The sequence below is a fragment of the Octopus sinensis genome, linkage group LG14, assembly GCF_006345805.1.
Source record: "Octopus sinensis linkage group LG14, ASM634580v1, whole genome shotgun sequence".
Taxonomy (NCBI): domain Eukaryota; kingdom Metazoa; phylum Mollusca; class Cephalopoda; order Octopoda; family Octopodidae; genus Octopus; species Octopus sinensis.
The window spans coordinates 30,325,632-30,340,631 of NC_043010.1; the positions used below are offsets into that span (position 1 = coordinate 30,325,632).

At 36.3% G+C, this 15,000-nt stretch overlaps 1 protein-coding gene across 1 annotated transcript in view; it reads left to right on the plus strand.

The window, feature by feature from the left end:
* The window catches only part of LOC118766054, a 96,891-nt gene that overhangs the window by 81,633 nt on the left and 258 nt on the right, over positions 1 to 15,000 (plus strand). The window contains exons 14-18 of the mRNA XM_036509208.1: positions 1,907 to 2,002; positions 3,462 to 3,655; positions 9,271 to 9,364; positions 10,725 to 10,985; positions 14,923 to 15,000. The exon at positions 14,923 to 15,000 is cut by the window's right edge and continues 258 nt beyond it. Of these exons, the coding sequence (XP_036365101.1) occupies positions 1,907 to 2,002; positions 3,462 to 3,655; positions 9,271 to 9,364; positions 10,725 to 10,985; positions 14,923 to 15,000 (723 nt within the window). The remainder of the gene's footprint in view (positions 1 to 1,906; positions 2,003 to 3,461; positions 3,656 to 9,270; positions 9,365 to 10,724; positions 10,986 to 14,922) is intronic.

A 15,000-nucleotide genomic window follows, 5' to 3' on the forward strand; every position in this document is an offset into this window, starting at 1 on the left:
TTAGTGGAGGAGAACCAGGAGTGTGATCTGTATTTGTACTTGGTTGGGATGTGGTATTGCAGCTAGTATTTGTTTCGCGTAGGTAGGATTGTAGAATGATGCCTTGAGTCTAGCATTATTTAACTGGGGGCGGTTATTAAGGGTTGTGTTATTGCTACTATGAGGGCTAACTTGGAGTGTAGTGTAAGAGATTAGGTATTCAGCAGACTGGTGTTGGAAATTGCGTTTGTTCGAGGAGGCGATTATGGATCCTAAATTAAATGTGGTGGAGTAGATTTTCAGTGATGATTTGTTAAAAATAGGATAGTATTTATGCTGTGGTGGAAAATTAGATTTTAGGATTTTAAAGAAGATTTTACGTAGAGATTTAACTAGGAGAGAGAAAGGTGGGCCATAGAATGTTTAGAGTGCGTGGATGTAGTGGGTTGATCAGGAGTAGAGTGGCTTGTAGTTGTTTTAAGCTCGGGGTGGTCGAGTGCAATATATAGGGAGTGTTTTTGGGACTTATTCGATTGGTGTAGAGTGGGAGTGGTGTTCGTAGATTCAGGGTTAATATTGGGAAAGAGATGCGCTATTTTAGTTTTAAGCTTAGTGTTGGGGATATGATAGATTTTTTTTCGCGGAAGCCGCTTATTTGGAAGGAATGATTATAATAATTATTATAAAATTTCTTCGTTAGCAGATAAGTTAGAAATTCTAATTAGTTGGAAATAAGTCAGAGATTCTGACTACGCTTTTAAGGGTGAGTTTAGGGTGATTAGAGAGGACATTTATATATTGTAAAGACTGGTTGGATTTATAGAAACAGTGGTATAAGTTTGTGTTATGTCGAGGGTAACGTCTAAGGAACTGGCTACCTTCATGTCAACTGCAAATGAAATACTCAGATTATAGTTTTTAAAAAAATTGTGTAGGGCTTTCTTGGTACGTTAATTCTTCCTTGAAGACGGAAGCTGGTGGTATCCGATAATGGAATCAAGTTACAAGCATTGGTTTGGACCACCAAGCCCTCAGAAACAGCCGTTGGACTCGTAAAACTCCTATTCAACCCCTTTAATTCTTGATATCATTTCAATTCGGTGTAAGTCGGACTATTTTATATGTAAACATATGTACAATTTTTGTATTAAATGTATTTAATATTTTTTGTATATCGACTTGCCTAACTTGCTTGTCCTTACATTTACTCCTATATATATATATATATATATATATATATATATACCGGGCGTTGTGTGTGTTTATTGAGCGAAAACACCTAAATAGCTCCACGAGGCTCCGGCAGGGGGTGGTGATTCCTGCTGTACTCTTTCACCACTCTTTCTTCTGTTGGCCTGCTCGCTTAGCCAGCGGGATGGCGTCATTCGAAGGCTAAAACAATGCGAACAACATCGGTCACGTGATCACGTGATATATATATATATATATATATATACATACATATGCATAATAATGCATACGTATGTACATGTATATATTATACATAGTCACATGCACACATACACACACTCACACACATATATATAATAAACATTATACATGTATAAACAACTATTCGAGGTTGTAAAATAACGAACGCTCCAAAGGACAATGAATTACCTATCAGCTGTTTCCTAGGCAAACATAACTACATCATTTGCGCTACATTCAGTTCACGTTTTTGCTTTGCCAAACTCGGACAAAAATATATGCTTGTTGTACTGGATATTTACCACTTCGCATTTCTCACATATCTGAAATTTAGAAGCAACTATCAATGTAGAGTTAGGTTTCTTTTTCGCCATTAATGAATATTTACAATTGGGTGCCCAAATAACATGAATTAAGCATTAAGAAATACACTTGACAGTTTGATTATTAAGAAAATTTTTGCTGGAAAATCATTTGATTAATTTATTATTTTCAGATACACAAATAAATGTAACAGATCTTTTTGAATTATGTTTAATGAATGACACTTGCGACAAAAACCAGTTTTCCGAATTAATTAATATTGAATCAGGTAAGATTTTTAAGAGCGGTAATCTCTCTTTTAATACTTTACTTGATAGAATGTCGTGTGAACCCCACAGAAGGCACTCAGCTTCACCTGTATTACAAGAGCAACTCAATTTTAAAAAGCTACTGTTCTCAAAGACAATGTCAACGGTCTAATTTGTAATGACAGTAACAATTCTTAAAAGAACTAGCAGTATCGCCCGGCGTTGCTCGGGTTTGTTTCGACCCTTTAGAATTGGAATTTTTGAAAAGTAAAAATTTTGCATTATGTAGCTTGTTATTCTCTTTAAGTGAATATTTTTCTGGTTGAAATACACCGAAAAATGGCGACACAGCACTCAAAATATCGTAAAAAATAGGGATTTTCATAGAAAAAAAGCACCTTTTTGATGTAAATAATTTTAGGTGTTAACATGGTCCGATTTGAATTTATTCTTTTACGGAATGAAGAGCAAGCCTTCTTCTATCATACTCTCAATTTTGGTCACCTTGCGACGCAGAGTCTCGGAGGAGATAGTGTTAATTGAAGGCTACCAAACCTACCATACACAGACAACTTCAGCTTTATATAGAGAGAGATAACGTGACCCTCTTCATGTTTTTCACAAATGTATCAACAAAATATAAGGAAATGGATTTTATTTGTGATCAAAATCAAAGAGCTAACACATGTCATATGAAGTTTATCTCTTATTCTGCACCTCGATACTCGTAGAACAGGGCATAAAAGATCTATAATGGTATCTTTTTGTACAGCTGTGAGTTGCAGCGTGGTAACTGATAAGATTTCCATTCTCTATAGAGAGTGGTGTGTTAGATTCAGATAACAATGTCATTAAGATTAGCAAAAATAGTTTCTGTCGCATTATGTGATGCTCACGTAGCTACTGAATATGTAAATGAATGCGTAGTTATTGTGCTTCTACAGTAGTTAGCAAGTACGAGCATTACACAACACAACTGATTATTCTTAGGAGTAACTTCCTTGGCCTATTATGAAAAGCTGAGAGAATAAAAAAAGTAAAAGAAAAATTAATATAGGGTGAAAGTTGGGATTGACAAGAACCGTATTCAGGAGAAACGCTACAAACATAAAGAATTAGTGCTGCATATAGCTATACTTTTATATTTGTCTGTGGGTAAGAAAATAGAAAAATTGATGATAGCATTTGAGATGCTCAGTACCATTTTAACGACATATTCCATATATTACATGATATAAATATGTCAAAAAGTGGAGTACTTTTTGGTGGCAAGTGAAGAATTTAGAGCCATTTTAAGGTTTATTTCATATCTCCGATAATACTTATCTAAAAAAGTTTCTTTTTGTTTTATATCATTATTTCTTCATTTGTTATTCCTTCGTTTTATATCATTATTTCATTTGTTATTTCTTCAATTGCTTTTATTGTAACTACCCAAAGCATTCTAATTGTGTAATCTTCATGCATTTTTGTTTTCAGTTTGGCTGCTTGAAATAACAGGCTTAGAAATTGCAAATGTGGATTTGCGGAACAACAGAGATTATAGCAGCAGAGTTAACTTAAATGTGAATACGACAGAAACAAAATCACAGACTATGCTTTGTCTAAGTCATCAACTGTTTTCTGATATTAGAACTATTCTTATTGACAACTGTGACGTTGGTAACATTAGTGTATGTATATATGTATATATATATATTTGTGTGTGTGTGTGTGTGTGTGTGTGTGTGTGTGTGTGCATGTGTGTATAGATATATGTATGTATGGGTGAATGTATATTTATTTGCATGTATGATTGTTTGCTTGCTTACTTGTTATTTTTCTTTTTTATCTGAATTCATTCTCTAAGAATAAAATGATTTCCAACAAGAAAAGATAGTCGCATCGCAGGAGTCCGAATGACTATTTGATTACATTTTGAATTTTAGAAAACTCTTGAATATTTTTGCAGAGTACTTGTTTAGCCGGTAACTTCCTAAATCTGAAAACCTCAGCTTTTCGAGATTGTCACTTAACTCAGAGAAATGCATCAATAATTATTGGTATAAATATAAATTCATAATCCAGGTAGGGCAGCTGTAAGTTTGAAACATTTCTTTGTAAATATTCTTCCTAACTCATTTTGAAAGAAATTATCAAATCTGTACATTAGCTTTCGTATCTGCTTCAAACACCTACATCAGGCTTGTTATGTTATCAACTGGCGAATGATTTCAAGGAATGATCGGGAAAGTCAATCTCAGTGAGGTTTGAACTCAGAGAATAGAGAGCCAGAACAAATACCACAAGACGTTCTACCAGATGCCCGACTATCTCTTCCAGTTCGTTGTTTCAGTTCATGTGTTGACACGCATTCGCCAACAGAAGTACTTTCAGTATTTATCCCAGATAGCATTATATATTGTTTTAGCTACAACATTATGCTGTGTTTGAAGGTAATGATTCTTTAGGGTTGTTGCAGACTGCAAATATATATAAACAGATATATATATATATGTGTGTGTGTGTGTGTGTGTGTGTGTCTGTGTGTGTGTGTGCGTATATATATATATATAATATATATATATATATATATATATATATTATATATATATATATATATATATATATATATATATATATATATATATATATATATATATATATATATATATATATATATATATATATATACACATATATATGTATACAGACACACACACACAGAAATGTGAAATAATCTGTTCTACTCCAAACACAAAGCCCGAAATTTGGGGGGAGGGGCCAGTCGATTAGATCGACCCCAGTAGGCAACTGGTACTTAATTTATCGACCCCGAAAAGATGCAAGGCAAAGTAGACCTCAGAACGTAAAGACAGACGAAATACCTATTTCTTTACTACCCACAAGGGGCTAAACACCGAAGGGACAAACGAGGACAGACAAACGGATTAAGTCGATTATATCGACCCTACTGCGTAACTGGTACTTATTTAATCGACCCCGAAAGGATGAAAGGCAAAGTCGACCTCGGCGGAATTTGAACTCAGAACGTAGCGACAGACAAAATACTGCTGAGCATTTCACTCAGCGTGCTAACGTTTCTGCCAGTTCGCCGCCTTCGAAATGTGAAATAATCGACACGTTGGAGCTTAAAGTGCTTTATTATGTCTTTTATTCATGAGACACAAATATACACAAATAAATATATACATATATATATATATATATATATATATATATATATAATATATATATATATATATATATATATAGATAGATATATATAGTTAATCCAAACAAGAAAGCACAAAAAACACAACAACGCGAGGACGTGGAACAAATATAGTATTATTGGACGCTCGGGAAAGAAGGAAAGAAGGAGGGTTTAACGTTCGAGCGGAGCTCTTCGTCGGAAACATAGGAGAAGGAAAGATCCAGAGAAGGGAAGACAGAGGAAACAAATCGCCAACGGTACACACGAGGTCACATTTTATATATATATATATATATATATATATATATATGTGTGTGTGTGTGTGTGTGTGTTATATCGCACGTTCGGATGAACTCTACTCAACCCTTGACGTCTAGACTTCTCCCTCTATATCTACGTATTGGGCTAGCCTACTTTACACAACACCACCCCCTTTTGAGTTTTTTAAACCAGAATTTATCAATTTTATTTCCTCGGTGAGAAACTGACATATCTTTTTCTCTTAGCGTTAATTTCCATCATTTCTGCAGGTTTTCTCTTCCTGTTTGACCTACATGCCAGTTCTGCTTTTGCTTGTGGTTCTGGGACCTGGAACAAATCATACCATAAATCCATTGGTTCTTCTAGCCTCTCTTGATTTTTGGCATATCTTTTTTTTAATTGGTTTAAATGCCTTCTGTGTTCATATTTTGGTCCTTTTATCATGTACATCCCGTTACCCAGACGTCCAGTTATACTTCCTTGTTCCCAGTCCTGTTTTCCGTTACTATATATTTTAAAATACACTTTGTCACCTGTGTTAAAAAATTTCGATTTTCTTCCCAAATTTTCTATTTTCTGTTTTCTGCTCGGCAACCATTTGTCAAAAATAGGACGAATTTTTCTGGAAAACATCCAATCAGCGGGAGATAATTCAGTGATCCAATGGTTCATACTTTCATTGATCATTTTTCTCCATATTTTCTGCCATTCCAAACATTCTTATTGTTTTATTTATTCAACTGTACGGTTCCACGTCATTTGTTTTTCTGTAATCGAACCATGCTACATTCAGTCCCGTCAGTTTGCATCCTCAATTTCTAATTCTCTTTTTATCAACTAATAATTGGTCTTTAGTCGTGCTGCTTTGCTTGCTTCATCCCTCCTCTCCTACTGGAAATAAATTGTTACTTTCCAGATGGCGATATAAGCTTTCCGCCAAGACATCGGCCATAAGCTTCCTTGTTATAGGTCGGAAATCTGACACCAAATTATTTTTCAAGAGGTCCTTGAGACATAGCGTTCATCCACTTGTCATTCAGTTAGGGACGCGTCCCTGCTGCAAATATTCATTAAAATGCACTGAGATCCTTTCATGCAGTTGTGTGAAATTTTTCAGTCAATAACCTCGTACTCCATTCGGAGTACAATTTGCTCTTCTTTTAAACTTCAGATCGTTCTGAAGTCCTTTTGTCTTGGTACAGTTACAAGTTGTCTCTCCACCTATGTTAGCCACTCTACACTTTCTTTATATCTCACTGGCTTTTTCTAAAGTTATCCTCAGAATACTTTATTTTCTTCCACATCATCAGAGTTCAATTCCTGATGTTGTTCCCCCTCTATTTCTTCAGAAAGATACCTATTTTTTATTGAAACAATCTATTCTGTTCAAAATCTTTGTAGCTAGCATCATATCTTTTCAATTTGGCCTTTAACACCGACATCCGTTGTAACAATTTTTCATGTAGTTTGCTCTCCCTTTTCTTTTAACTTGTACTTTCCATTCAGTTTTCTGATTGCTTTCTCATTATTGAGTTCTCTCATTATCCTCAGTTCTTTTTGTGCCTTTTCCAACTTCATTTGTATTCTTTTCCTCCAGCTTAGCTCTTTCTTTTCCTTCCCCTTCTTTTTTACAACAGTCTTCTACTTGCTTTCTATAATATCAGCTACATTAGGAGCAGTTATGATTAGCTGGTTAGTTTCATTAATGCTCTCTGTTTTAACCAAGCTCAAAACGCAATTTATTTTACCTGTGGCATTCCTTACTTTCCCGTGTCCATATAGCTTACATTTAGTGGCATTTCATTGTTCACACAAAGTATTTTTCCTCGCAGCATTTCTAAAATTTCCTTTCCTTCATCGTTCAAGTCTCGTTCAACATTTATTGTCTCTTGTCCAGCTAAATAGATTTCACTATTTACTTCATCAACATCGTCAGGCACATACTGATTTCCTTCTCTTTTAGTTTCTTCATTTCTCATCCCTTCATTGCCACCTTCTGCTACTGTTGCTTTAAACTCATCCCATTCATTTTTCATTCTTCTCTGAATTTCTTCAACTTCTAATCCTGGTCTATTAATCGCTTGGCAGAAGTTTCAAAGACCCCTTTTCATCACATAATCTCTTCACTCGTTTCACGAAACCTCTTCTCTACCAACATACAATCATACTCTAGTTTACCTCTTTTTCCATTTCATTCTTCTCCCATTGCACTTTCGACTTCGATTTTGATCCTGATCAATGGCTTCATGACGACCAGCTGGAGCTTGCCTGCCGTGTGCGACACATTCACTGTTAACAGTTCCGGTCCCGTTAACGCAGTAATTACCATTATTTGAATATGACATATTATTATTATTATTATTATTATTATTATTATTATTATTATTATTATTATTATTATTATTATTAAGGTGGCAAGCTGGTAGAATCGTTGGCACGCCGGGCAAAATGCTTAACAGTATTTCGTCTGTCTTTACATTCTGAGTTCAAAGCCGAGGTCAACTGTGCCTTTCATCTTTTCAGGGTCGATAAATTAAGTACCAGTGAAACACTGGAGTCGATATAATCGACTAGTCCCCTTCCACCAAATTTCAGGCCTCGTGCTTTTAGTAGAAAAGATTTGGGTCCTGATCAATTTAGATCAGTCTAAAGCTTTCGATAGGGTTGACCTATATCTGGCGGCAGCCTTCAAAGCAAGCTGGTTTCGGGCCTGTATTCAGGGGCTAGATCGCTGCAATGCACAGTGACATCTGTTCAGTAGTAAGAGTGAACGATCACCTCTCAGAACCATTCATGTGCTCGGTCCGGCAAGGTTTCCTCCTTTCGTTTCTCTTGTATGTACTGACTCTCGAGCCACTACCACACAAACTGGAGTCATTGAGAGGCATCCCGCGTGACCTAGGACGTGGGAGATGCGTGTCGGCATATGTTGACGACGTCACCGTAGTGGTGTCGGATCATAAAAACATAGAAATGATCGGAATCTCCCTCAGAGACTACGAAACGATTTCAGCAGCGTCGATTAACCGGGGGAAATCAGTGGGCTTGCGGCTCAGCACCCGGAGAAACAAGTCCATGCCGTCCAACTGCGTCGTTGGGCGCTGGGCAGACAGACCGGTTAAATTGTTCGCGGGCTAGTTTGGTCCGAGCCTCCAGATGTACAAAAAACAGGGTGACCACTCTCACCCAGAAATGGGCCGAGAGAAAGCTATCCTTGAAAAATCGGGCAGAAGTGGCTAACGCGTATATCGCATCCGTCATCAACTATCGCTTGACCGCCGTGCCTTGTTCCGGCCACCGTCTGATTACGCTGGAGCGTATACTCTTCCACTTCTTGAGGAAGGGACGCATCTCGATGGTCAGGCGGTCTATCTGTTGTCAACACCCACTGCATGGTGGCCTGAGCATGCCACGGTTGAGGACGCACAGACATGCGCTGAGGCTACGACATCTCCAGTGCTTCCTTGACTGTGAACAGTTGTGGTCGCGGTTCGCCAGACATGTATTTTCGTAGCTAGTTTCTTTAACGGAGCTGCCGCCCTGAGTATTACAGAGACCGAGAGAGGACATTTGGAAAGTGGAATGTCGACGAGCTGGCAAAATCGTTAGTGCATCAAACAAAATTCCTAATGATATTTCTTTCGGTTCTTTACGTTCTGAATTCAAATCCCACTGAGGTCAACTTTTTCCTTTTGATCATGATAAAATAAAGTACCATTTAAGTAGTGAGGTCGATGCAATCAACTCACACCCTCCCTCTAAAACTGCTGGTTTTGTGTCAAAAATTGAAGTAATTGATGTTATTATCATTATCATTGTTATTTCTTTTAGATTAAATTGACCTTGTTAGTTCGCAACGTATCTGTCATATATTATGCGACAAGAATCGGGCATCATTGTGACTGTTGCCAGTGGTATGTAAGTGGTAAGTATAATAGCGATAATTATTATTATTCGTAGTGGCTGGCGCGTGTCGTATTGCTTCATAAATTTGTTTATTTTTGTGTCTCCAAAAGTTGTTAATGGTTTAATTTTGTTACTAAACGCTTGTTGAAGCCATTAACATAGAACAGGTTAGTTTCTTCGTGTCTTTATTTGTATTTTAATTTCCATTAATTACGCTTTCGTAATTGTCCCACCGTACTTTTCTTGACCAATAATTTATTTCTCCTTGCTAGAGACAAGATTTTAATTTCTTGAATCCTTATATTAATTATTAAACACTGATCTGATCAATACTATTTAATTTAGCATAGAGAAATACAGGCATGTCACATACCATACAACATTGATTCTTGATTTATTAAAAGTATCTCCACTTCAAGAATCAAGAATTCTTCGCCGTTGACATGTCAATAGACGTCATCAGCATAACTATCTTACAAGCTAAGGAACTTTGACATAAACAAAAAGAGTAGGACACATTTATGGCTTGGGTAATTTACATAGACCATTTTCTTCATGGAATGTCAACTTATGAGTGTTCTTGAGCCTTGAGGTTATCGCCCCTTTTAATTTGGAGCTAGTCTCAGTTGCAATTTTGGTAATTGTGACACATCCTTTAGAGGGAGATGTAATTTTGATAAATCATGAATTTATATTGTATTGTATTTGATATGTCTGTATTTGCTGTGTTGTGTATATACATATCACTGGCCACTCTTAGTTATTTCTCTTTGCTCACTTTTGTTTAAATTATGCAAATTACTTAAGTTATATACAGTATTAAGGTTATAGTCCAGTTTTGACAATGAAATGTGTCAAGAAAACCAGAAAACCATTTGTTTTCGGATGTAATTACACTTATACCATTGTCATTACAACCTAATGGTGTACTTTAATTTTTAATTAACTTCTGCTAATGGATTTCATATAAAAATCATTAGGTGTAGGTTTATTGTTTACTCTTCGACAACATTATTTCAGAGTAGTCAAATATATTAAGATATTTATAATGATTTTGAGTGAACGAAAACAAATATAATCACTGATGTTTCGTTTGACTGATTTTATTGACAACTGTAAGGTAGCGATACGGTATAATTGTTAGCACGTCGGATAAAATGCTTAGCGATATTACTTCATACTCTTTGCGTTTTGAGTTCAAATTCCGTCAAGGCGGACTGTCTTTCGTTCTTTGGAAGACGATAAAAGGTAGTAGCTGAGGACTGGAGTCGATGTAATCGACTTCTTCGCTTCCCTCAAAATTGTTGGCCTTGTGCCAAAATTAGAAAGATTTTAAAGAAAAGTGTTTCAGCATAATCCTATATATTTTTTTCTTCCAGATATTTTACCGGAGATAACGACAGCCCAACTAACAGAAGAAATAACTACTGTTAATACTGACTCTACACCCCAAACGGATAATAGTGTTAGCACAAATTCAGAAACATCTGTTACCGAAGAAAGTGTAAGCGAAATCACCACACCGGTGGCATTAGTTACATCTCCCGAACTAATAACTACTGAAGGAGATCTAAGCGAGACCACCGAACCAGAGACTACAGCATTACTAACAACTGAAAGTGAGATATTTACATCAACAGGTAACATAAAAACAAAAAAAAAATATTTTCTCGTCACGTGATGAAGTAAGTTTATGAGTAGATGTTTATTTTTGTACAAGTTTAAGAGCGCGATAAAATAGTGGAATATAAATGATATCGGTACACAAAGAAAACTAATAATAATAATAAAATAATAATAATAATAATAATAATAATAATAATAATAAAGACAGTTAATAAAGAACAGGTGATGAAGCGCGTTATAAGAGAAAAGGACGAGAACGAAATACACAGAGAGCACATCAGACAAATCGAAGGGAAACGTCTGCATGGCCAATTTTGAAGACGTGTTCTTTTATTCTTTTACTTGTTTCAGCCATGCTGGAGCACCGCTTTTAGTCGAAGAAATCGAACCCAGGACTTATTCTTTGTAAACCTGGTACTTATTCTATCGGTCTCTTTCGCTGAACCGCTAAGTTACAGAGACGTAAACACATATGTGTATATATATATATATATATATATATATATATATATATACGACGTGCTTCTTTCAGTTTCTATCTACCAAATCCACTCACAAGGCTTTGGTCGGCATGAGGCTATAGTAGGAGACATTTTTCCAAGGTGCTACGCAGTGGGGCTGAACCTAGAACCATGTGGTTGGGAAGCAAGCTTCTTAGCACAGAGCCAATCCTGGACTTGGTTTTTAAAAAGGGGCAATTAAAAAAAAAAAACAGAGTCTAATTGTAGCAGCCCAAGATCAAGCGATAAAAACAAACAACTTGAGCAAAAATACGTATGGAGAGAATGTGTCAGAAAAATGTAGACCTCGTAAGAAATGGAGGCACGACCAGGTTGTAAAAGTTATACATTGGAAACTGTGCCAGAAATGGGGATTTGAAGCTAGAAACACTTGGTACAATCATGGAGTCGAAAGAATACTGGAATTGGAGAAGTGTAAACTTTTGTGGAACTTTCCTATTCAAATGGACAAGAAGCTAGAAAATAAAACACCAGATATAACGATTGTAGATAAGTAAAGGCGAAGTTGCTTACTTACCGACGCATCATACCCGTTTGATTGCAGGATCATAAAGAAAGAGGAAGAAAAACAAAACAAAAAATACAATCTCTTAAAGTTTGAAATAGGAAGAAATTGGAGCATGCGAACAGTAAAGGTCGTACCTACAATAATTGGTGCGTTGGAAACAGTAAGCTAAGATATAGACAAATGGCTGAGGGAGATTGATATAGAATGCCCGGTAGAGCTCCAACAGGAAATTTGTATCTTAGGGACAGCAAGGATTATCGGGAGGGTTCTAAGCACTTGAAAGACTGCTGAAAACTTGTGGATACCTAAGGTTATAGGTAGTAACCCGCTGCCCACATAGGAATAAGACCGAACCGGTGCCAAACCAAAATAATAATAATAATAATAATAATAATAATAATAATAATAATAATAATAATAATAATAATAACAACAACAACAACAACAACAACAACAACAACAACAACAACAACAACAACAACAACAACAACAACAACAACAACAACAATAATAATAATAATTGTCCTGATGCAGTACCAGGCAGTGGCTCTCGTGGCTTCTGATCTTAACTGATTGGAAGTGTTATCATACACATTGTTTTGTCTTGGAAATAAAAGATGGGCTACAGCAAATATTCTGCTCAATACCACAGATTTGCTTGTCACTTGTTTGACCTTAACCAGTTGAGCATGTCCCTTAGTGACTGACGATATGTGCATTTCTGATCACGAGCAGAAGTAGTGGGGGAGCATCATAGCCGTGTGTTGAGAGGGATTCTTTGGGGTTTGGATAATTCACCTCGGGAAACATGGGTGTTTCGTTCAACATCCTTAAGCAACCCTTATTCAGGGACCTTTTGTGCTGGATGGGTTACTCGACCAGAAGAAAATTCTAACTGGGCCCCACCTGCAAGGTCATGTGCTGTTTATCTTAATATGAGATCACCATGATGCTCACATATGGTTGTGATGCCTGGCGTACTTTTATCAGATGGGTAGTCATGATGGGTATACTGGGCTTCGTATATTTTACCCCAGTGTCACTTTGATGGCATGCACTGCACTCTCACTCAATAATAATAATAGTAATAATAATAATAATAATGCACCACTCAAAACCTGACATATAAGGGCTATATATACGACGTATCGAAGGTGGTTGAAGCCTTAAACTGCTAGTAAACTATCCCAAATTAACTACCATAGGACTACGGAAATACCTGCTTCAGGAGCAAGGAAAACTAATATAAATAGCCACAAGACACGAACAGAACAAAAAAATGTTTTCAGTATTTAAGGAAGCTAACAAATACAAAAAAGAAGTAATAGTACTTAATAACTATGAAGGAAAAGAAGATGCAACAAAAGCTGTAAAACAAAGGAAATCCAAACTAAAACTGGGACAGCAAACGGATCATGATAAAACGATGGCAAGAAAAACCCCTTCATGGCAAATATTGGGTTGAACTAAACCGAAAAGAAATAGAAAAAGCAAAATCCCAACAATGCCTGAGAAGCTCAAGACTCAAAGCAGAGAGTGAAGCATTTTTAATTGCAGCACAAGATCAAAGCCTTCCCACCAGAAATCACAAAAAAACATATAATGAAAAGAAATGCAAGTAACTGTAGAATATGTGGAGATGAAGAAGAAACAATAAATCACATTGTCTCTGGCTGCCCAGTCCTGGTTAAGAAGGAATATATTCACAGACACGTCAGAGTTGGAATCTAGATACATGGGAAGCAATGCCAACACTATGGAATAACAACAGAAAAAAGATGGTATAGGTACACGCCTGAAGAGGCCACAGAAAATGAGAAACAACTATACTCTGAGATATGCCAATACACACAGATAGAGAAATTAAGGCCAATAGGGTGGATATAGTTGTCAGAGATCACCAAGAAAAAAATGCTTTCTAATCGATGTCTCAATACCAACAGATGACAAAGTTTCTCTGAAAGAAACGTATAAACATTCAAAATACAACGATCTGAAAATAGAGGTAACTCGAATGTGGAACCTAAAAATAGAAACAATTCCTATCAAAGTAGGCGCATTAGGTATGATAAAAAAAACCATTCAGACAAATACATAACAAAAATACCAGGACTTACAATTATATATAACATACAGAAAATAGCACTACTCCTGTTCCTGTTACTGTTGGTGCCCTAGGTATGATAAAAAAAAAGGGGGATGTCAGAAACATCTAGATAAGATGCCAAGAGAACCATGCCTCAGAGAAATCCAAAAGATTGTACTGATAAGTACTGCCCACATCCTTAGAAAAACCCTATCCATTTAAATGTCGGTGTTTTATTACATGAAGATATTTCGCTATTTCCCCTCCCCAAACTTTAAGTCATAATGTAACATCTCTTATCCTTAACTCGCCCCAGGGCGCTAGCGGTGTCTCACCAAGTGACTGTAACAAACATGCAGATCAAAATAATATCGTCTGGTTTAATAGTGCCATCTAGTTTTGGGGTATCTTTAGCAGTGTCCACTCAGGGCTAAGGGCGGTTTTTTTTTCCGTTCGGGCCTCCACTTCTGAGACTTTAAAGTGAAGCCTGTGTGCTCTCTTTCCTTCTCTGACCAACCTACAAAACATTCTGGGAATACATTTTGGCATGGTCTCAAAATTTGTTTCGGACACGCTCGCTATTCACATATTTTCCCAAATTATTAAATCCAATGATCGTACAATTACTTATCCTTCTTATTGTTACTCTTTCTATTAGAGAATCTTTCCAGCATTCTCTTGTCAGGCTGATTGTTGTATCTCTAATAACTTGATTTGTTATAAAGGTTTAAAGTTGAGTTTAAGATTAATAATCCAAATACTTAAATACTCGATAACTTACGTCTTTCAAAATCTTCAAATACACATTCAGGTCTCACTATGTTTCTATATTGCAGTCTCACCATTCTCTGAAACCGAGCCTATTTCTCCAGCAAACACAACACTGTGTCCATGTGAGTGTGAAAACGAACGAC